Here is a 25,635-nt window from a genome sequence, read left to right on the forward strand (position 1 = left end):
TGGCCAGATGGCTGATGCCACTGCAGCAATAGAATGCTTGAAACTGAGCCAACGTAAGTTGGAGCATGTTGCCAGACACCAGGGTGCGAGGTGCCCCCTAATGGCAAAAATACTCTCAAAAATACAAATAAATGTTAGTAGGGGTGCTGGTCAATGACATGTGTGACAAATGGAAAGTTTGGGAGGGCATCTTCCACCAGCGACCATATAGTACCCTGAAATGGACCTGCAAAATTGGCATGTACCATCTCACAAGATTGGTTCGGTAGGGGCCATGGCAAAAAATGTTGAGCCGGGGAAGCTTGATTGAGATAGCATGTAGGCTTTGATGCCGGGTGTGGGAACTTAACTCCTGGGCGATGCTTTCATAGGCCTCATCTTCCATTTTTGTGCATGAAGGAGCTAGAGGGTGCAGGGATAGGGTTGGGGTGGAATGACAACCTGGTAGTCAGTATCCTATGTGATCAATATTAAGGTGCCCTGCATGATGTTTAGCCAATAGCACAGTACAAAATAATTGTGCTCTAGCTAACCTTCTGGCCTGCTGACAAAATATTGTGCAGCACTGGATCACAGGAAAATGCTGAAGTGATCTCATTTGCCATCAGCAGGTATTCATAGAAGGATGTTGGGACCTATTGATGCAGGGAAAAGCAAACAGTTTCCTGGAGATTAAATTCCACACTGGGGCAAAGAGGGAGGTGGTACAGGGTATGCGTGTTGACTGGTGGGGGGGGGGGGGGGGGTGGGGGATAGGGGTGAAAATTGATTTTGTTATGGAAACCACTTAAAAACAATTTCCAGCACTGCAGATACTGTGTCATCTTATTTGGGAGCATAGACCGATACCCAAACAAGGAAATAAATGTGAAATTTGCTGCTGTACAAATATACATGAAACTTCGTGTCTCCATAAATGGTTGCTGAATTCCCCTTCTCAAAGTGGGAATAGTTGAGCTGTGCACCATTTAATGTTTTGGAGGCATGCTCTGTATTATCTGGTAACTTGTGACAAAGCCACTGCAGTGTTGCACTGCGGTGTATGGCCATTGCCAGTGTCAACAGCAGACCGATTGTGTAATGCGTCAGATATGAGGCTGCCTTGAAACTGTCCTTAAGGCACTGAAAAGCCTGTTGATAGTTGGTGACCACACTAATTTGACACCTGCACAGCTGATTGAGAGGGTGTTCAGTCTGCAAATCTTGGGGAATTAAGTTGATGTAATGTGTTATTTTTCCTAGAAATGACTGGAACTGTTTAAAGTTAGTTGGCTCTGGCATCTTTGTGATTGAGTTGACATGGTTGTGTGTGCACATGATATCTTTATGAATAAAGAATGCACCCCAGGTGGCTGATGCTGGGGACATGGAAACTGCACTTTTACAGTTGCCAATGGCTGTTTGAAAAAGGGTTTCAAGATACTAGTGATGTTCTGCATATGTCACCCCCCATAACGATAATAACCCAGTTAGTTGAGACAGTGCAAAATACCATGAATCAACTGTTCCACATGCTTTTGTAAAATGATGGGTGCATTCACAATACCAGACAGCAAATGATTACACCACCTATACAAGCTCATTAGTGTATTTAAAACTAGCAACTTCCATGAATCTCATCAAGCAGCAGTTTAAATCAGTTTTCAGTAAATAGTGGTCCCAAGATCGTTTGGACAACAAGTCCTCTGGTTGAGGCACTAGAGTATATGCCACTGTGGCTGACACGTAATTAACTTGGTCCTGTACTGTGAACCCAAAACTGGTAAGGACATCTCAGCTGAAAATGTTATTATCAGTAGGGGAGCACCCAACCAAGAAGGTTAGTTTGTATCCAACGTGTTTATATTTAGCTGCCAATGACAGTTCTCTGAGAAGAGGACTGAACCTGCAATAATAAGACAGGACACAGTGGTGGGCCCAGTGCAGCAAAGGGGAACCAAGCTGCTGATATTCCTTGTGGATTAAACTCACGGCTGGGCCCGTGAACAGCTGGACAAGCTGAATGGCATCAGAGCCAGTGTGAGCCTGCTTGCTGGTTCTATGGTCATGATTGTATGTACCACAGCATTTTTCTTCTGTTACCTTGGAGAAAATGGCTGGTTGGCCAGTTGTTGACAGATGAAAGGCAGGTGAAAGCTCTTGCCACAGGCCCAACATTTTGCTGCATGATGTAGGCATCAGCTTCCATTATATTCAGTGCCACATTCCAGGCAGAACTAAAGGTTCTTCAACATGCATGTCATACATCACAATGCCAAGAAGGGAGTGAGCTTGTGATCCACCGAAAATTACAAAAAAAGGTCTTGCAACATTGATGAGGGAGCAAAATAGGCAACATAATAAGTATTTCACAAAACACTAGCAGTCTGGTGAGATATGAGGGGCATAAGTAGATGACGATGATGTGTTTGTTGCTGCTGGGACATGAGCTGTAGAAAAGTGGCCTGCTGCTGCCAAAGTGGCCTGTTGCTGCCAAAGTTCCATTAACTTGAAGTCCATAATACTGAAACCAGAGGCAAAAAGATTGCCATAAGCATGATAAGGTAAGAACCCATCACCACTAAATGACCACACCTGGCACAGATGTGTAATCAGGGAACAAAGCTAAAGTTGTCGCGAGCAGAGTGGTGTATAAACATGAAGAACATAAGCGAGAAAGTCAGTGTCTAAAGCAGGGATCGCAGCTAGGCGAGATCTAACAGAGCTCATGGTGTGTACTAAATAAGACTGGCCAGTGGTCGCTCGCTTTGCTCTATGCTGCTGTTGGGTCAGCATACGTGGCCCTGTGGTCATACCTCTGGTGGCAAAGGACAGATGCTATCTGTAGTGCCTTGTGTCTGCTGTTGACATCCTGCACCTGCAGGGATATTAAAAAGTTTTTAACCAGTGGAACTGCTGTCAACAAGAACCAATTCTTATATCTTTTAAATTTTAGAACTCCAGGTGAAGCACAGTTTGGCACGAAGACCATTTGCCATCTAGTAATTAATGTTTGAAAGACTTTCCCTGTGGTTTGCTGCTGGGCCAAGTCAGGAACATGCAGCAGAGTACCATGAACACAGTAGCACGGAAATTGTGTTTTGTGAAAAAATGACACTTGGAATATTTTTCATTAATTCCATATTTGTAAATAATAAATATGCTTATATATGTGTAAAAGAATTCAGAATTATCAACACTTACAATACAAGGGTGTAACAATTTGTGGGGATATGAAATGGAATGATCATGTAGCCTTATTCAGAGGCAAAGCATTTATTTATTGGTGCTGGGAAAATGTAGTCTGTGTACAAAGGAGATTGCTTACGCAACACACACACATGATACATTCCAAAATAATGCTCAAGTGTGCAGAACCCATACCAAATAGGTCTGACAGGGAATGACAATATCTGTTCCTCAGGTTTGTTTGTCTCAAGGGAAAACATCATGGAACACTGGAAAACAGTAACTGGCAGTCACTTGAAGGCAGTGTTGGCAAACCTGTGAAAGCCTACTTAACAGAGTTTCATGAAACAGTCTTAAGTGAGGAATGTAGGAATATATTGTATCATTCCTACACACAAAAATTTTCATTTTAGATCACTGCGCTATATGCTTTGTCACTAAAATTATATTTGAGTCAAAGTTGGTCTAAAGCAAAGATGGAGGTGATGAAGTTATCAAGAAAGTAAGGAAAGACATAAATTATGTTAGCTGGATCATTCTGCTATTACAGTCTGAAGGACACATTTACATCAAGAAACCTTTGTAACAAAAATAAAGTTTATACAATTATCTTGTGTAACTCTGGATTTATCAGAGACATGGAGCACACTCAAATTAATGGGAGACAAACTGAGAATATTCCACTGGAAGATAATTAGAAAGAATTGGGGACCCATTAAGGAAGAAACAGACTACATAATTATTGTGAGCCATTTGACATCCACAGCTGGGTAAAGGCCTTTAATAGACTTTTCCAAGAATTAGAGTCATCAGTTATACACATCCATGTGGCTCCTGTATGTTTCCTTAAGTCATCTATCCTTCCTTCCAGTAGGTCATTGTCTCTGTCATTTCTTATCACTTGGAAACTAGCACCTTGTACCTAATATTATAATTGTTGGACAACCTCAAATATACAATGACACATCCAGTGGTGAAAAGAAGGAAGCCTTCTGATATTGATGCAAAAAAATGACTGAATGGAGGATTGAAATTGATAACTTTTATCATCATGCACAATCACCAGTCCATTAAATTAATTTTATTGAGCATTTTAATGTTCCAGTTTGTTTCAGCTTCGATTTATTGGTTATTGTGGGTTCTCGCATCTTCTTTACTCTGACAGTTATCAACACTATCATTTATTGGCATATTCCCTTGTTTTCATGGATTGTGCCTCTACTTTCTGACAATAGTTTCGCAATTATGATCTCTGTTTTCTTTTATTGTCATTGGTGTTGTTCCTTACCTTGAAAGATGTGCCACTTTCACCTTTCTAACATTTCAATTATTTCTCTACCAATATTACGAGAAGGAATGTTGGTACTCACCATATAGCGGAGATGCTGAGTCACAGACAGACACAACAAAAAGACTGTCAATTATAGCTTGTGGCCATTAAGGCCTTTGTCAACAATAGACACACACCTGCACACACGCACACACTCACACAAACGCATTTCACACACATGTCTGCCGTTTATTTCTGTGGCAGATCAGTCACTACTGCACAGGTAGATTGAAATATATAAGTACTACAAATAATTTGCAGCTCTATATTGCACATCGTAAACTAAAGTTCAGGTCTTTGGTGTAGCAGGTAAACATTGTTGTCACACACTGCATGTAGTTGTCTAACTTCCTCAACTGTGAATTTTCTGTGGCATACAACTAGAAGATTGGAAGTACAGCAAAGATTGGCTCATGCTGAGTCACATCTCATCATTCCTCTGATTAATTCACTGACTGCATAAAAATTTACTGTGCACTAGAATGCAGTCATTTGCAGAATCTTTCATCAAGGTAGCACGCATGGCAAGAGATCAGCAATATTTTTATTCACTTATCGTGGATAATAGAAGGGCGCTCAGATTGTTCTCGGATCCAAGAGCTGGCTGAACTGCAGTAGTAAGTTCTGTGATACTTAGTGGGTCAGGAAACCTATATTGGAAAAACAGATTAGATGTCATATGAGAGGGAGTGTTCAATGCAGTTGACAAAAATATTGCCTCTATTGAGGTTGAAGTTGAGTCTGACAGTGAATTTACCTGGTCACCTATAATAGGACTAGGTGAAATGAAGTTAATTGTTATAACAACAAAAATAATCAATTTTTGACAAAATAATTTAATTGGATGGATAAAAAAATCTACTCGTGCACTTGGTGAGTAGAAGTTAATTGTTAGGTATTTTTACCACCCACCTTATTCCATTGTGAATTTTACAATCATTCAAAGAAAGTCTACAGTCAGTGGTGCTTAAATATCCTGATCACGCAATACCAGTTGTAAATAACTTTTAACCTACCAAGTATAGACAGGGACATCTGTGGGTTCATTGTGGGGGAGGGGCTACAGACATACAGACTTGTCAAGTACGTTTGAATACATTTTCTGAAAACTGTCTTCACCTGTTAGTTTGGCAGCCCACATGCAGTGGAAATACCTAAGACCTTGTAGCTATAAACAGGCCAGACCTTATCGACAGCATCAGTATAGAGACAGGGATTAGTGGTCACACTATTATTATAGCAACTGCATTCACAAAAGTTAATAAAAACATTAGGAGAGAGTTTCTGCTAGAAATTGCTGATAATCAGTTGTTAGCATCTCACTTAGACAGTGAACTGACATCACATAGTTCCAATAAGATGGACATTGAGGAATTATGGATAAAGTTTATGCAGATTGTAAATTGTTGTCTAAAGAACTATGTACCTAGTAAGTGGATTAAGGTTGGAAAAAGACCCACCAGGCTTTAATAATGAAATTCAGAAAATGCTGAGGAAGCAAAGGCTGTAGCACTCTTGGTTTAAAAAAAAAGGTGCAAATGATGACAGGCAAACGTTATGGAAAGATTTATGTGCCACTCATACAGCTATTACCACCATAATACAGTAGCAAAAGATCTGTCCGAAAACCCAAGAAAATTCTGGTCCTATGTCAAACAGCTAAACTGGTCTAAGGCTACCATTCAGTCTGTTGTTGACTAGTCCAATGTGGAAGTTGAAAGTAGTAAAATGAAAGACAAAGTATTAAATTCCACATTTAAGAAATCATTCACACAGGAGAATTGTGCAAACATACCACTGTTTGATCATCAAACAGAGTCAAGTATGGAGGACATAATAATAGACACTCCTGATGTAGAGAAACTACTGAAAGAGTTCAAAACAAATAAGTCATCATCCCCAAAAGGAATACCAGTTTTGTTTTAGAAAGAGTAGTATATAGCATTAGCTCCTTACTTAGCTTGCATTAACTGCAAATCTCTCACCCAGTGTGAAGTCCCAAGCAACTGGAAAAAAACACAGGTGACTCCTGTGTGTAAGAAGGGTAAAAAAATGGATCCACAAAATTACAGACCAGTATTTCGAATGTTGGTTTGCTGCAGAATTGTTGAACATATTCTCAGTTTGAATGTAATAGAGTTTCTTGAGACTGAGACGCTTATGTCCAGAAATCAGTATGGTCGTAGAAAGCATCGCTGATGGCAGAATTTAGTTTGCCCTGTTTTTGTATGATATACTGTGAACTGGGATGGAGGGCAACAAGCAGATTCCATATTTTTAGATTTTTCAGAAAGCATTTGACACTTTGTGCCACTGCGCTGTTAACGGAGCTACAAGTGTATACAATAGATCCTCACATATGTGAGTGGCTCGAGGATTTATTAAGTAATAGAAGCCAATATGTTGTCCTCAATGATGAGTGTTCATCAGAGAAAATGGTATCATCAGGAGTGCCCCCAAGAAGTGTGACAGGACCACTATTATTTTCTGTATATGTAAATAAGGTGGTAGATGAGGTGGGCAGGAGTCTGTGGTTGTTTGCTGGTCATGCTGTGGTATACAGGAAGGTGCTGAAGTTGAATGACTGTAGGAGGATACAAGATGACCTAGACAAAATTTCTAATTGGTGTGAGCTAAATGTAGAAAAATATAAGTTAGTGCAGATGAGTAGGAAAAAATGAGCCCATAATGTTCAAATAGAGCATTAGTAGCATGCTGCTTGACAGTCACACCAGTTAAATATCTAGGCACAATGTTGCAATGCAATATGAAATGGAACAAGCAAGTAAGGATTGTAGAAAGAGAAAGGAGGATGAATGATAGAATTCTGTTTATTGGGAGAATTTTAAGAAAGTGTGATTCACCTGTGAAGGAGATGCATATAGGACATTATTGTGACCCAATAAATAATAATAAATTCACTGGTTTTAATAAGACTAGTGATGGGTGTTGGAAGAAAGTTTGACAGCAAAAATGGTTGTTTTACCTCTAAGGTTCTTGGGTGTAATTTTGAGAGACCTACAGAAAGGGAATGAGGGGATGTTATATTAAAATGGCAAAGTGGTGCTTCTGAAGTAAATGAAGTAATTGGAAGCTATGCACACGACAGTGTTTATCATGTGGCAAACTAAGGATGAAGGAAGGATAAATAAAACTAAATGAAATAGGGGAAATGATGTAATGAGAAATTTAGTAAGCAACAAAGAGGTGGAAGGAACTTCAGAAATAAACAGAATACAATAATTGACACAAAATATAATAAAATATGAGCCAACACTAAATTAAGTTACAAAAACACAAAGAAGCAATTTACTTAAGCGTGAAAGAGTAGTAAAGAACACAAAAAGTAATGAAGGAGGGAGCTGAGCTGTGGTGGAGTTAAATATCAGTAAGTAATAAACCATTGCAGTACTTTCTCTCTCTCTCTCTCTCTCTCTCTCTCTCTCTCTCTCTCTCTCTCTCTCTCTCTCACACACACACACACACACACACACACAAAATCAGTTTGTGGTCTAATTTTTCAACTGTTCTCTGTTCAGCACCATGCCATTGTAAGGACTTAACTCCAGATGATGTTGTTGTACATGGTCTTTAGGTTCCATGCATTTGTAATATCTGAATTCTGGATGAAATTTTATTGAAAGTGTATAAAAAGTTGACTTTTCCCCCCTTAACCTCTGAACAAGGGGAGGGGGGGGGGGGTTCAAAAGGTTAAAATTTCATAATCTGTTTGGCATGCTGTAAGCTGTACTACTGCAGTCTTGCAAACAACAGTTTCTAAGGATGTTGTTGGGATTAGCAAAAATCTTCTATGTGTAAGCCTGTATTGTGCTTTAAAAAGATCCATTGTTTGACAACAAATGTTCTTCACAAGAATTATAATGTACACAGTTTATGACATGACTTAATCACACACCAAAAAGCTTTTTGTTTTTTTCCTTACAATAATATTTTAATGGGAATGACTGGGAATAGGTTGTAAAGAGAAGCAGATTTTTTAATGTCTTTGTGCATGGTATTCAAACTACTACATATTATTAATAAAACAGTTGCAAATGAAAGAGCTACTCAGCTACAGGATTCTGTCACTGCTTATGCACCAGTGTATACTTTGTATTTATGCTGGGAGTTTTTCAGTGGGAAATTCTTGTTTGTGTCTATATTTTAATAATGGGAGATTATTTTTTACTAACTCCTCTTTGTAATATGAGACTTCCTTTTGTAATTACAGGCTTTTGCAGCCCTGTCAGATAAACTGGAACCTTTGGTGGAAGGTGTACGACAGAACAGAGTAAACTGGCTGCGACTTGCTGGTGTATCACAGGATGAAGACCATAATGAACTGGAAGAACTATAGTTGACACAGGTCACAATTTTTCTGTATTGCCAGGGGCATGGAGAGTCTTTAAGGAAGACATACATGCACCAGTGGAAGTTTTTACAAACCAAAGTTCAAAAGTAGTACATACTTCAGTTTCTGTGTCTCATGTGTATATGTATGGATGTGTATATGAGTGAGAGAGAATGTTTGTATAAATGTATGTTACTGTGTTGGATGTGGTACCATTATTGCCAACCCTTCTGTCTCTAGCAGTTTTTGTAAGTAAAATTTGTACAGATTGTGTAAATTATATGTATATTTGGTGTACTTTAATGTATATTGCCATTCCATTCTGCTGTTTATTTATTTATCATTTGTTTTGATGCCATAACCTAAGACTCAGTAACTGAGTCTTTGATCATAGTATTTCTACTCAGGTTTAACTTTTGAAGTGTCTTGTCATAGATGCTTAGTAATTAAACAATTAATTTAATGCCAAAGGATACTTGTTTTCAACTTGGAGTAATGTGTTGTAAAAGAATTATTTTCAGTTCCTCTTTGTGCAATAATTATTTCATCAATGTGTTTCCCACCATCTGTTTTTCTGTTTGAATGCTATCACCATTTTTTTTTTAATTTGTTCACATTCATTTATCTGGAAATGTGAGAACAGTTTTGTATCACTGGACCAACAACTGATGTATATTTTCTAAAATTTCGCAGTTTTTAATTGAAGTATTATTTCAAGTTGGAATTAACTTTTTATTTTACATCATTTGATGTAGAAAATAAAATATTTAAATTATTGCAGAATTGAATCTTATTTCTGTTTTCCTTTTTACCTCTGTTGGTTACTATGGTTGAAAGTGGGTTGTGCAGGTTATGAATTATTTTCTATGAAACTGCGTCACAACCTCGGGCAGCATGGAAACACTTTCTATAATTTGGGCTACTTCAGCAACACTGAAATGGGGTTGCGCATGGAACTAACAGTGAATACATCTGAGCAATCAATTTCCAAAGACATGAACTCCTCTAACGAAATGTATTTAGTTTTTTGTGTAATATGGGCAAATCCTAGGTATTTATTAGTCAAGAGCCTAACCTATTTTTTTTTTTTTTTAAATGAGTTGTAGGTTTACATCACAGGTATTCTGTTGCAGCAGTATAAATATTAGTAATTAATATGAAGATATACTCTATGGTACATACTAAAATTACAAGAACATTTATTTTCCAACTGGATAGATTTATTTAATTAAATGCCAAAAATAATGTTCTGTAGGACTATTTGAGCCATTGCTTCTTGAACATGGAAAAAATAATCATGAACTTCACAGACTCCTGATAAAAATTTTGAAATTAAAAGAATTTGAAAAACAAATTATTTGGAATGGTATGTATAACATTACTGTGGAAGACCTAAACCACTGTGAGGAAATTCTACATTCTCTTTCCAGTTCTGCAGTACTTACTCTTCCCCAAAGTGCTCGTATTGAACTGAGACAAAAATCTGAAATGAATAGATACCATGGTTGCCACAGGTTCCTGAAATCAGGGAATTTCCAACACCCTAGGGAAATCAGGGAAATATCAGGGAATCTGAAAAAAGTACTGGAAAAATCTCGTTTTTGTCTCAGTAACTGAAATGGTTTGTTTACTGAGGTGTCATGCATCGTCGCTGGCTGAGTGCAGCTGAGTACGTTCACCACTTCCCTGCTCCCTCACTCCTTCTTCTTACCTTCCTCTGTTCCCCTCAGCTTGCATTCAGTGCTGCCACCACTTCTTCCCACTAGCCTAGCATCTGCCAGTGAGATGCAGGGAGGCATAAGGAGTGTAATGTTTGGATCTGATTCTCAGAAACTGTAGATGCAGTGACTGGAGAAGGCAATCATGCGTGCATGAGTTGCGTGTGAGTGACTGTGTGAATGTGTGTGTGTTCTCATTTACTGGCAAAAGCTATGGCTGAAAATTTAGTTGTGAGAGTGTGATTATCTTTCCTACGTGCCTGACTGTGGCTCAGCAATCATCTTTGTGGTCCTCATTATTATTGATTCTAAGTATTTGAACAAGTTATCTGTTGCATGGATCAATCACCGTAGTCTCATTTCATCAACATGCTGTCTGTGACTTGTGAATAGGTGGTCACATGATTGGATTTCCATGCTGGGGTAAAACCGCAGGCCGTTTCTGCAGGTATCTATAATGGATTGGGCCTGCCAATCTGAAGCCACGTAGTTGCCACTAATGTGAAGGCCCTGCCCATCGGATCTAGTCTCACTGATCTGCCCATAGGGTAGATCTGCTTGTGTGTGGCAAATGCAGTGGATTTTCGTGGTTTATCCATGGACTGTGGTGCTCCTCAGCAGGGCAGAGGCCATGAGTGATGGATTTCAGAAATTGTGACTGTCTCACCGCAAATACATTGGACAGTGAGATGTTTTATAGGCATTTTATTTATTCTAGCACACTTTTGCACTTCAAAAGTATTTTATATGTTACAAAGTATAAGAAGAAGAAAATTGTGTCAGTCAGTGGTGGTTTGTACACCATGTACTCACTTATTTCTCAAAAGAAAAATCACACAATATCTGTAAAATAATAGACACAACACATTGGGTAATAACTGACAATAACAAACACTGTAGAACCAACATTTTATTTGTAGTCCCCTACAGTGTTGGTTTACACAATTCTTCCCCACCTTATGCACTTCTTCAAGGGGCCTACTTTCTCCTGAGGTTATTTCTGAAATCAGTGAAGGTATTTTAAATCTGTCTTGTGACTCCAAGGAAATGCATATTTTTGTGTGCTTCATTTTACTGAAATAAAATAACATCACTGATCATAATGATACACATTTACCATTTGGCTTGCTTTCTCCATCTAAAAACAGTTCATTACAAAAGATTTTGACATTAGTACTTAAAGATTTTTAGTTACATCAGGAAACACCATATGCTTGCAAGTTTCTTTTCTTTTCTTTTTCTTTCTTTTTTTTAATATTTCCTCATTTCCACTATTGTTTCTTGTGCTGTAGCTGCAAAGACAGATTATCAACTTACATCTTAACTCACTGATGAGATCTCAAAATTTGTCAGGGAAAAATGCTAAGACTTGTCTGGAAATCAAGGAAATATCAAGGAATTTCATGGGGAAACTTGTGGCAGCCCTTGATATTAAATGAATATTAAATACACTCCTGGAAATGGAAAAAAGAACACATTGACACCGGTGTGTCAGACCCACCATACTTGCTCCGGACACTGCGAGAGGGCTGTACAAGCAATGATCACACGCACGGCACAGCGGACACACCAGGAACAGCGGTGTTGGCTGTCGAATGGCGCTAGCTGTGCAGCATTTGTGCACCGCCGCCGTCAGTGTCAGCCAGTTTGCCGTGGCATACGGAGCTCCATCGCAGTCTTTAACACTGGTAGCATGCCGCGACAGCGTGGACGTGAACCGTATGTGCAGTTGACGGACTTTGAGCGAGGGCGTATAGTGGGCATGCGGGAGGCCGGGTGGACGTACCGCCGAATTGCTCAACACGTGGGGCGTGAGGTCTCCACAGTACATCGATGTTGTCGCCAGTGGTCGGCGGAAGGTGCACGTGCCCGTCGACCTGGGACCGGACCGCAGCGACGCACGGATGCACGCCAAGACCGTAGGATCCTACGCAGTGCCGTAGGGGACCGCACCGCCACTTCCCAGCAAATTAGGGACACTGTTGCTCCTGGGGTATCGGCGAGGACCATTCGCAACCGTCTCCATGAAGCTGGGCTACGGTCCCGCACGCCGTTAGGCCGTCTTCCGCTCATGCCCCAACATCGTGCAGCCCGCCTCCAGTGGTGTCGCGACAGGCGTGAATGGAGGGACGAATGGAGACGTGTCGTCTTCAGCGATGAGAGTCGCTTCTGCCTTGGTGCCAATGATGGTCGTATGCGTGTTTGGCGCCGTGCAGGTGAGCGCCACAATCAGGACTGCATACGACCGAGGCACACAGGGCCAACACCCGGCATCATGGTGTGGGGAGCGATCTCCTACACTCGCCGTACACCACTGGTGATCGTCGAGGGGACACTGAATAGTGCACGGTACATCCAAACCGTCATCGAACCCATCGTTCTACCATTCCTAGACCGGCAAGGGAACTTGCTGTTCCAACAGGACAATGCACGTCCGCATGTATCACGTGCCACCCAACGTGCTCTAGAAGGTGTAAGTCAACTACCCTGGCCAGCAAGATCTCCGGATCTGTCCCCCATTGAGCATGTTTGGGACTGGATGATGCGTCGTCTCACGCGGTCTGCACGTCCAGCACGAACGCTGGTCCAGCTGAGGCGCCAGGTGGAAATGGCATGGCAAGCCGTTCCACAGGACTACATCCAGCATCTCTACGATCGTCTCCATGGGAGAATAGCAGCCTGCATTGCTGCGAATGGTGGCTATACACTGTACTAGTGCCGACATTGCGCATGCTCTGTTGCCTGTGTCTATGTGCTTGTGGTTCTGACAGTGTGATCATGTGATGTATCTGACCCCAGGAATGTGTCAATAAAGTTTCCCCTTCCTGGGACAACGAATTCACGGTGTTCTTATTTCAATTTCCAGGAGTGTATAAGTAACTGGAAGTAAAGTGATAATATATGTGTATGTTTCTGAGATGAAATTAAGTTTGAGTTTAGTGGAACACTGTATCAGCTCTTAGTTGAAGCAAGTGGCATGTTCTGCTCTCCTGGGAACATTGCCTTAACATAGCTCCTTCCGTGTATGAGTATACATATTAATCCCTAGCGCTGCTAGTTGTAGAATATCACTTGCCACATTACGTCCAGCAATTGAAAGGCAAACAAAGGATGGCTAACAGTGGCAAATGAACTTTATGGAATTAATCTATAAACAGCTAGCATATAAGCAATCATTCCTCACAAACTTTATGTGTCACCAGAACTTTAATATTAGGGTGCACTGAGAAAATACAGGAGATGACCGTAATTAGCACTGGATGTTCACAGGCTATTTCACTCAACAGCTGTTGCGTGATGGCTCAGTGTGTCTTCCCTGAACATAGTATAAACTAAGATACAATGTGACTGATTAAATTTAAATTAATGATTATCTTTATAAGTTTTATTACCCATTTTTGACCTGAAGAATGTGATTATCTTTAATGTTACATGATTATTCATTTTTTTCTTGTTTCCTTCTTCTTTTTATCTTCCCAAAACCTCTGCATTCTGTAGCTGTGTTCCTTTTTCTTTTGCTCTGCCCCTGTTTTCCCTATTTTGTTCCTTTCTTTCACTACAAATTTCATCCTCACGATTTTGTTCTTGCATTTGTCTCTTTCAGTTGTCTCTTTCATTAGTCATTACCATTGCGATTACTGCTTGACTTAGGTCTTCTTATATTTTTGGAAATGATTTTTTTTATTGATCTGTTTACTTCATCAATATGACACACTAGCCTGAAGTGCTAAATAGTGTAATGATTTTCTCAGACTTCTTTCCATAGCTGCTGCTAATTAATGTAGTGTATTGACAGTTACAAGACTTGGTTTTCTAGAGTTTTGTTTGTCAATCACTTATTCAGTTCCTTGAAATTTCCTTACTAATCTATGTGTCATCAGGTCATTGGATTCATGTCTGTCAGGAAAGCTTCATACCAAGGAAAACTGACTATCCACAGACTACTGTGTTCTTGCATAGTCAACAACTAATCTGTGTATCATCAGGTCATTGGATTCATGTCTGTCAGGAAAGCTTCATACCAAGGCAAGCTGACTATCCATAGACTACTGTGTTCTTGAATAGTCAACACAAGAAATGTTGATTGATACTTCATGTATGCCATAGTGAAAGAAACTAAATACAGCAACAAAGGGAAAAGGGTTAATTTAATCACTCTTTCTGAGCAGCTGGTCAGAGCATCATGCTAAACCAAATTGGGAACAAAAACTACCATAGATTAAAATTATGCCTGTCTAATTCTTCCTGCTCGCACCAGAAATATGGCTCAGAACCAAACACTGTGAAACCACTATTTTGTACCACACTATTTTCTTCCATCCCCTCTCAACTCTTATGCACAAGTCCATCCTCTAGGTTGAGGGATGTCTTCACACATATCTTGGATATTAAACTGTCTGGAAACCATATCCTGACCTGTGCCAATGTTCTAGAACGTTCTTGGCACCCAGAACAGAGGTTTCATGTTAACACTTTTCAGTTACACTCCATCATCATGTGGTTACCCTACACTAACATTGCACCTCTTACCGTTATCTCTTGACACAACTTTGAATGTTGTTCCCTGCTAAAAAAGGCAGCACTTGCATCAAACATGAAACATACTGTACATTTTGCCCCACGTTTTATAGCAGTTTAGAGATATGATATGTCACCTGAGACATCCGTGTGAAGCATTAAAAGTGCATACCAACATGCTCATTTATTCTAAAAAAAAAAAAAATCCTTAAATGATTCTTGCATTAGGTATTCCTTAAATTTTGTTTTGAATTTTGGGTGTTGAGGAACAAGGATTTGATATCTGCTGATAGACTTTCATGCTTGAATAATTTATTCTGCACAAGGGTTAAGTTCATTTCAAAACTGTCGTATTGTCACCTTATATTGTGGTTATGATATACTGTATTGGCTTTGAAGAAAAAGCATTTTTTAATATATGAAACACACAAGGGAGAACGTCTGCTGTGACACCACTAAAAAGATTCCTACAAAAGTATTTCATATGGACACCACTCATAATGCGGATTGCCCTTTTCGGATCAAGGAAAAGTTTTTTCTAGGAAGTGATTTTCCCAAAAGATGTTGTAATATGTTAATGCATGGAGTATTCAAAGTAAACAACTCCAACTGCATCCTTATATGTAACTGATACAGTTAAATATCTTTCCTAATCTATAAAAAATCCTTTACAAGATGTCTTGACTGTGACAGATTAAGAATGAGACTTGGTCTTGTTTATATGCAGAGGCTATCAGAGAGGGGAAAAAAGTGCTATGAGTGTTGTTTGGTTGAGCTTTAACACTGCCTATGTGCTTCACCATAGATTTTGGCCTGCCATGCCAATGAACCACAAGCAGGCTTGTTAGAGGCCTTATTGTTACATGTAAGGTCCTAAGATGTTGGTATCTTGATATAGATGAATGTATGTTGAAACTAATTATCTGAGAAAGCTGTCAGTTTATCTGAACTACAATAGTGTGTCCAACTCCTTCCTTGTGTTCACTGAGCTTGGTTTGAGAAAAATATTTTGAGTTACAGGGAAGTAAAAGATACTGTCCAATGTTGGGCATAAACTTGAAATATTAAGAACCAGTGGTATGCTGTGAGAACTATTAAGATGAACTATTTAATAACAAGCACAATGTTACTGGAATGTAAGATGGAAGGAAGACAGGAAGGAAGAGGACACCACACCAGAGTTACAGTCAGAATGTGGTTTACTATAAAGGTACAGAGCAGTGGAAATAGGTGGGAGCTTTTTTTCCATTCCATCATTATTTAAATCATATTTTGTGGATCACATGTATCCGAAACACAGAGCACATTGCCAATTCATAATTTATTTCTAAATCCAATTGTCTTTCATGGAACAGATGTGTATCTCATAATAAATGCTTAAATGGCAGCAATAAAATATCCCAATCAACTGTGTAAATAAGGAACCGAACTCTCATCTTCATGGAATCATATATGCTGAATCAGCATTCTAATAAACCATGGGATGGGAAGTCTCCTTCAGTCTTCAATGACTCACCAGAAGGTGACAGGCAGGTGTCCAATCAAAATGTTGTGGACTATTGTTCACAATGGTGGGCAGCAAGGCCCATATTTAATTGAACATTCCCTTTGCTAGGTAAATTTTAAAATTTATGCAAGATTTCACAGGTTAACCAATGGGAAGAAGTTTCCAAAGGACACACGGTAGACAAGGAATTTAATTCTTTCCTTAAAACATTCATAAAAATTTATAAAACAGTCTTCCTTATGATGACCAGGAACACTTGAGGAATTCAAGAGAAATGGTGGCTACTATCTGGGACCAATACATGCTGTCAAGAAGGTGAAAACCAAGTACTATGCACAAAAATTTTGAAATTCCAATAACAATGCAAAAACATTTTTGACAGTTATTAGGCTTGAAATGAATATACTCAGTAAAGCAAATAATATTCAACTTGTTGATAACAGTAGGAGTGAGAAAGATGATTTAAATTTGAATCGTTAGGTACTACACGAATTTAATCTAATAGTAGGTGACAAAAAACTGACCACTGAAAGCAGACTTACTTGGTCAGGTGTTTGCATACTCAACCACTGACATCAACTACACCTGATCTTGGGTTAAAGAAGTTAAAAGAGTTTTGAGGTCACTGAAGAGCAATAACTTTTCTGACTAAGATTATGTTTCAGCCATGGTACTAAAATCTTTTGCTGACTTCGCATTGCCTCACTTTAATTAATTTTATAACCACTCTGCTGTTCCCTGAGAAACTGAATTAAAAATGTGGTAGGGCAAACTTCATTTACAAAAGTATTTCAAGTCGCTTCTAATTATATATCCATTTCCATCTTTCCATGTCTTGAAAAATTTTTTGGACAGCAGCTTATAACAAAATTCCAAATATTTCCCAGACTTGACATTTCAACTACAGCTTAGTCTAAATTCTGTATTGAGCTCATGAACTCAATTCTGGTAGAACGAAACAAGAAAAAATAGTCTGTTTGCATTTTTTGTGATCTTTCCACAATCTATGTTTGTGTAAAGTACAGAATTGTTCTAGAGAAACTAAAATTACATGATGTTAAAGACATTCCATTCCATAATAGGTCATATAAGAACCGTCTGCCACATTAACAAAGGATACAAAAGGAATATGACAAAATTCCAAATGAGGAAACATTAAATATGATGTCTCACAAAGTTTGGTGCTTGGTCTACAATGGTTTTTGGCCTGCATAAATGATTTACCTTGTACACTGGAGGACTCTCCAAAAAGTGTGATGTTTGCTTATGACACTAGTACAGTCATAAGGGGCCCCAGACACCTCCATGCCAGAACCAACCCGGAGAATAATGGAACAAGCTCACAACTGGCTCCCAGTAAATGTTTCAACTTCTGACTTTCCAAAGATTCATACTATGCCATTAAAAAGAAATCAGGGTGACTTACAGTTACCCTGTTACATGAGGCTTCATGTGTGAAGATTCTAAGCATCCAGATGGATAATAAACAAAGATGGCACTGGCACATGGATCTCTCTCCTTGGTACAACCCTACACAAGAATGTAGTGGCATCACATGGTAAACCCACTTGCCAGCCTGCCTCCGTGAAGCTCTGTTTGGGACATGGTTACTTGCTTGCTGCAAGCTCATGCTGGCCAGGCTCTTAATTAGGTCTGTCCACTGAAATGATGTGCATCCTATAGACTTTTGGCAGTTAACTTTCCCCTCCCTATTGTGATTGTTCTTTTTATTGCCTCTTGCATTCTGGCAATGTAACCAAAATATTTCAACTGATTTTGGTTAACAAGAGTTGACAGTCTTGTTCTGAAGCCACATTGACTCTGGATTAATTAATATTTTTGATGTGCTGTCCATAGTATTAAGGTAATCTTCTCTAGCATCACATTTCCAGAGCATCAATCCTGCAATGATCCACTGTTTTTGTCATCCAAGTTTCTGCCGCATGGGTCATGATAGGGAACATTAGAATTCAGATGATGGTGAGCTTTGTCATGGCAGTAATGGGTAAGTTAATCAAGTAGCTCAGTTCTAAAGTTTTTACAATTAGATACCTCTCTTATTGTGTTGATTTGTGTGCTTTTACTCTGTATTATCCTATGGCATAATTGTCTGGGGCGATGCAGCTTGGATCAAAAGGTATTCATTCCACAGAAGTGTGCTGTAAACATTTTGTGTATTGCTGATAACCAAACATCTTGTTGAAGAATCTTCAGGGACCTAGGGATTTATACACTGTCATGCCAAAACATAAAATCCCTAATGGTATTTGTTGTTCATAATAAGGATGAATTTAAAATTAATTGTGGAATTCAAAAACACAGTGCTATAAGTCAAAGCAATTTACACATAAACAGTGCAACCCTGTTTAGAGTTCAGGACAGAGTTTTATATTCTGATTCAAAAATCTGTGACAGATTACCAGCAGACATCACACAGGAAATGGAAAATCTCCAGATATTCACAAACACAGCAAATGAATATATCATTGACCACTTCTCTTACAATTTACCTGAATATATAGGTTCATGGATGTAAATTCCAGATAACTCTAATGTCTATGTTAAATGAGTGACTGATGCTTTGTTTCAAGTATTAGATAAAAACAGCAGCTGAGTAAGTTGCAGCAGAAGAGGAGCAGTGTCTTTTTTCAAAATGCTGTAGCTGTTTTATTCTAATATAAGTAAATATATTCTATACATGCCACTAAATTAAAAATTGCTCACCATGTTTTTCTGTCTGTGTGAAAAGACTAATTTCAGGAACCACTGTAGGGATTTTGATATGATTTTGACTAATAGATAGACTGATTGACGAGGAAGGTTTGTGTGTATAATTTATTGCTTCAATGCAAACCATGTTATCGAACCATGGTTAGTGCTATTTTCCTGAGGCTGGGGCAGTTTGCTAGCATAATATAATTTGGAGGTAGTTCCCATAAATGTAAGTAACCATAAATTAGCACTAGTTATAATTTATTTTACAGAAGTAGCTAGTAGTGGTTGCTTCTGCGTGCTGTAGTGTATGACTTGCCCTGTTCCATGCCCCTGAAGACTCTCCTTCTTGATGGGGTTTATGGAACATGATGTGTGAGGAAGTGGTTCAACAGTGGAGATGGGTGGGAGTAGTTTTTCGCCATTGCATTGCCCGAATCATATTTCATTGATCACATGGAAATGGACCTCTAGGCTTTGGAACAAGTCAGGAGTGTAAATTTTATTTAAGTAAAGTGCAGTAAAATGACATGACTTTGTTATAACACTGCAGTGTTAATATTAATTATAACCAACTTACATAGAAATGTTAAGCACCTGCATGAAGTAATTATTTTTGAAAACATTACTGGAGATATCAGTGATCCACTTATAATCTTTGAAAATAATATTAACGGCCTAGACCACAAGGCATGTTTATTGAAAGGTGACTGGTTTCAATCATCACATGATCATCAGCGATTTTGATAGATAATGGTTGTGCATGGAGCAGGAACAACTGAATGATGATAGTCAACTATCATCCATCCCACAGCCATTGTGCATCAAAATGACTAGAGATCTGAAGATGATCATGTGATGATTGAAACCGGCCACCTTTCAATAAATGTGCTGTGCAACCTAGACCACAGAGAGTGACACATTTTACTATGAGATACAGTTACCAGTTTCTAAGTATTTCACAGAGCTGTGATTGGGATCCTCATGTAGCTGACTGGTCAAACTGTATAAAATTATATCATATGAACCTCCCCCCATGAACCATGGACCTTGCCGTTGATGGGGAGGCTTGCGTGCCTCAGCGATACAGATAGCCGTACTATAGGTGCAACCACAATGGAGGGGTATCTGTTGAGAGGCCAGACAATAACCAAAATGGCCTTGCTGTGCTGGTACTGCGAACGGCTGAAAGCAAGGGGAAACTATGGCCGTAATTTTTCCCGAGGGCATGCTGCTATACTGTATGATTAAATGATGATGGCGTCCTCTTGGGTAAAATATTCCGGAGGTAAAATAGTCCTCCATTCGGATCTCCGGGCGGGGACTACTCAAGAGGATGTCGTTATCAGGAGAAAGAAAACTGGCATTCTACGGATCGGAGCGTGGAATGTCAGATCCCTTAATCGGGCAGGTAGGTTAGAAAATTTAAAAAGGGAAATGAATAGGTTAAAGTTAGATATAGTGGGAATTAGTGAAGTTCGGTGGCAGGAGGAACAAGACTTCTGGTCAGGTGACTACAGGGTTATAAACACAAAATCAAAAAGGGGTAATGCAGGAGTAGGTTTAATAATGAATAGGAAAATAGGAATGCGGGTAAGCTAGTACAAACGTCATAGTGAATGCATTATTGTGGCCAAGATACATACGAAGCCCACACCTACTACAGTGGTACAAGTTTATATGCCAACTAGCCCTGCAGATGACGAAGAAATTGAAGAAATGTATGATGAAATAAAAGAAATTATTCAGATAGTGAATGATGACGAAAATTTAATAGTCATGGGTGACTGGAATTCGGTAATAGGAAAAGGGAGAGAAGGAAACGTAGTAGGTGAATATGGATTGGGGCTAAGAAATAAATGAGGAAGCCGCCTGGTAGAATTTTGCACAGAGCATAACTTAATGATAGCTAACACTCGGTTCAAGAATCATAAAAGAAGGCTGTATACATGGAAGAAGCCTGGAGATAATGACAGGTTTCACATAGATTATATAATGGTAAGACAGAGATTTAGGAACCAGGTTTTAAATTGTAAGACATTTCCAGGGGCAGATGTGGACTCTGACCACAATCTATTGGTTATGGCCTGTAGATTAAAACTGAAGAAACTGCAAAAGGTGGGAATTTAAGGAGATGGGACCTGGATAAACTGAAAGAACCAGAGGTTGTACAGAGTTTCAGGGAGAGCATAAGGGAACAATTGACAGGAATGGGGGAAAGAAATACAGTAGAAGAAGAATGGGTAGCTTTGAGGGATGAAGTAGTGAAGGCAGCAGAGGATCAAGTAGGTAAAAAGACGAGGGCTAGTAGAAATCCTTGGGTAACAGAAGAAATATTGAATTTAACTGATGAAAGGAGAAAATACAAAAATGCACTAAATGAAGCAGGCAAAAAGGAATACAAACGTCTCAAAAATGAGATCGACAGGAAGTTCAAAATGGCTAAGCAGGGATGGCTAGAGGACAAACGTAAGGATGTAGAGGCTTATCTCACTAGGGGTAAGATAGATACTGCCTACATGAAAATTAAAGAGACCTTTGGAGATACTAGAACCACTTGTATGAACATCAAGAGCTCAGATGGAAACCCAATTCTAAGCAAAGAAGGGAAAGCAGAAAGGTGAAAGGAGTATATAGAGGGTCTATACAAGGGCGATGTACTTGGGGAGAATATTATGGAAATGGAAGAGGATGTAGATGAAGATGAAATGGGAGATACGATACTGTGTGAAGAGTTTGACAGAGCACTGAAAGACCTGAGTCGAAATAAGGCCCCGAAGTAGACAACATTCCATTGGAACTACTGACGGCCTTGGGAGAGCCAGTCCTGACAAAACTCTACCATCTGGTGAGCAAGATGTATGAAACAGGCGAAATACCCTCAGACTTCAAGAAGAATATAATAATTCCGATGCCAAAGAAAGCAGGTGTTGACATATGTGAAAATTACCGAACTATCAGTTTAATAAGTCACAGCTGCAAAATACTAACGCGAATTCTTTACAGACGAATGGAAAAACTAGTAGAAGCCGACCTCGGGGAAGATCAGTTTGGATTCCATAGAAATGTTGGAACACGTGAGGCAATACTGACCCTACGACTTATCTTAGAAGCTAGATTAAGGAAGGGCAAACCTATGTTTCTAGCATTTGTAGACTTAGAGAAAGCTTTTGACAATGTTGACTGGAATACTCTCTTTCAAATTCTGAAGGTGGCAGGGGTAAAATACAGGGAGCGAAAGGCTATTTACAATTTGTACAGAAACCAGATGGCAGTTATGAGAGTTGAAAGACATGAAAGGGAAGCAGTGGTTGGGAAGGCAGTGAGACAGGATTGCAGTCTCTCCCCAATGTTATTCAATCTGTACATTGAGCAAGCAGTGAAGGAAACAAAAGAAAAATTTGGGGTAGGTATTAAAATCCATGGAGAACAAATAAAAGCTTTGAGGTTCGCCGATGACATCGTAATTCTGTCAGAGACAGCAAAGGACTTGGAAGAGCAGTTGAACGGAATGGACAGTGTCTTGAAAGGTGGATATAAGATGAACATCAACAAAAGCAAAACGAGGATAATGGAATTTGTCGAATTAAGTCGAGTGATGCTGAGGGAATTAGATTAGGAAATGAGACACTTAAAGTAGTAAAGGAGTTTTGCTATTTGGGGAGCAAAATAACTGATGATGGTCGAAGTAGAGAGGATATAAAATGTAGACTGGCAATGGCAAGGAAAGCGTTTCTGAAGAAGAGAAATTTGTTAACATCAAGTATAGACATAAGTGTCAGGAAGTCGTTTCTGAAAGTATTTGTATGGAGTGTAGCCATGTATGGAAGTGAAACATGGACGATAAATAGTTTGGACAAGAAGAGAATAGAAGCTTTTGAAATGTGGTGCTACAGAAGAATGCTGAAGATTAGATGGGTAGATTACATAACTAATGAGGAAGTATTGAATGGGATTGGGGAGAAGAGAAGTTTGTGGCACAACTTGACCAGAAGAAGGGATCGGTTGGTAGGACATGTTCTGAGGCATCAAGGGATCGCCAATTTAGTATTGGAGGGCAGCGTGGAGGGTAAAAATCGTAGAGGGAGACCAAGAGATGAATACACTAAGCAGATTCAGAAGGATGTAGGTTGCATTAGGTACTGGGAGATGAAGAAGCTTGCACAGGATAGAGTAGCATGGAGAGCTGCATCAAACCAGTCTCAGGACTGAAGACCACAACAACAACATATCACATGAAGTGTTCAGAGGTGACAGTAGGCTGATGTTTCACTGAATAGGAATGCAAGTGAATGAACATGTGTTGTGAATGTTATGATTGATGATACTGACTTCAATAGGGGAAGATCATAATACTGGGTGCTAAGCAGGTAGTAAACTATTCGGTTCTGTGTTTGCAATATTTGCACAAACTGAACCTACTACAATCCCTTGTGTTATTCCTCATCATTGGATGGAGAGTAACAGAAGATGGGTTGCTGCACCACCATCCCATCATAGGTTGCAGTTAATATCACAACAGAGGTGGCTGCATTTGGACAGTTGCTGTACCTGGGAAGCATGGAGTGCTGATAATGGGGTCACATAATTTTCTTTGATGAATTTTGATCCTGCGTTACTTCATACAGCAATTACTTATAACTATTGGCATTTAGGGGAACTGACACTTTCTGACAATATTCTGGGGAGACGCACCGGTGTTGACACCATGTGTGCAACCAGTTAGACTCATCAAGTCCATTCCAGTACTAATATTCAGAAACAATACAGTAAATGAAGTTTTAAATTTGAACTATTTCCTTAGAGTGAGAAGACAGAAAACTTGAAAAACAAAACCTTGTTTACTGAAATTTGTGGGTACGATTAAAGATCTTTGTCATTATGCTGGATAGAAAAATCCTGAATTTTGTCTTGAGTGACTAAATTATTTAATTATGAAAAGAGTGGTTGCTACTCACCATATAATGGAGACACTGAGTCGCAGATAGCCACAACAAAAAGACTGTCACAAAATGAGCTTTTGGCCAACAAAGTCTTTGTTGAAAAAAAGACAAGGGACATACGCGCGCGCACTCACACACACACACACACACACACACACACACACACACACACACACACACATGACCAAAGTCTCTGGCAGATGAAGCCAGACTATGAGCAGCATGCATGATGGGAGAGGCAACTAGGCGGGCATAAGGAGGAGGCTGGGGCACGGAGCGGGAGGGAGAACAGAGTATGGTAGGGGTGAGACCCTCAGTATATTTTTAGAGGGACCGCTCTCACTACACATGTGATGCCCGTGGCTGGCTAGGCTGTGGGTAAGAGACTTCTTGGTATGGGATGGGTGGCAGCTGTCGAAGTGAAGGTGTTGCTGATGGTTGGTAGGTCTGATGTGGACAGAGGTACTGATGTAGCCATCTTTGAGGTGGAGGTTAACATTTAGGAAGGTTGGTTGTTGGGTTGAGGAGGACCAGGTGAAGTGAATGTGGGGAGGGGGGAATGTGTTGAGGTTCTGGAGGAATGTGGATAGGGTGTCCCAGACTTACTTGTAAGTAATGCCTTCAAAGGAGAAGTAATGATGGGTGAGGATATAGTTGGCCATAGTGACTAGGAAGAAAGTTATTGGTTTGGAATCCTTTGAGTGTTGGGAAAGGTAGTGTTCAATAGCAGTAAGGCAAGGGCATTAGGGGTGTTAGTGTAACAGGAGGTGGCATCAATAGTGATGAGCAGGGCACAGTGTGGCAAAGGAACAGAAACTGTGGAGAGCCTGTGAAGGAAATGACTGGTATATTTTATACAGGCTGAAAATTTTGGTCTATGAGAGCAGAGATTCTCTCAGTGCGGGCACAGTAACCGTCCATAGTGGGGCATTCTGGGTGGTTTGGTTTATCAACTTTAGGAAGCATGTAGAAGATAGGTATGAAGGAAGTGGCAGGGGTGAGGAGAGAGGTGGACTCTGAGGAGAAGTTTTGGGATGGGCCTAAGGATTTGAGGAAAGACTAGATAGAGATCCTGCTGGATTTCAGGCATGGGGTCACTGTGGCAGGTTTTGTAGGTGGAAGAATCTGACAGCTGGCAGAGTCCTGCTGGCAGGTAATCCTTGCAGATCAAAACAACAGTGATGAAGCCTTGGCCAGCAAGTAGGATTATAAGGTCAGGATCAGTTTTTAGGTGGTGGATTGTGGTTACATTCCATCTTGTATTTTCCATTGTTTAAATTATTTAATTACTTTTATTTGCCTTAATAACCATTATTAGACTACAAAAATGTTTACATGCCTAGTATTTATTGCATTTAAAGCATTTAAAAACACTTTTTTCTGTTTCT

At 39.6% G+C, this 25,635-nt stretch overlaps 1 protein-coding gene across 1 annotated transcript in view; it reads left to right on the plus strand.

Annotated features, from left to right (window-relative positions):
• Nucleotides 1–9,502, plus strand: part of LOC124777345 (dual 3',5'-cyclic-AMP and -GMP phosphodiesterase 11-like) — a 338,752-nt gene extending 329,250 nt beyond the window's left edge. Inside the window, exon 21 of the mRNA XM_047252710.1 lies at nucleotides 8,730–9,502. Within this exon, the coding sequence (XP_047108666.1) occupies nucleotides 8,730–8,855 (126 nt within the window). The 3' untranslated portion in view covers nucleotides 8,856–9,502. The remainder of the gene's footprint in view (nucleotides 1–8,729) is intronic.
• The last annotated feature ends 16,133 nt before the right edge of the window (nucleotides 9,503–25,635 follow it).

Source organism: Schistocerca piceifrons, chromosome 2, assembly GCF_021461385.2.
Source record: "Schistocerca piceifrons isolate TAMUIC-IGC-003096 chromosome 2, iqSchPice1.1, whole genome shotgun sequence".
Classification (NCBI taxonomy): Eukaryota; Metazoa; Arthropoda; class Insecta; order Orthoptera; family Acrididae; genus Schistocerca; species Schistocerca piceifrons.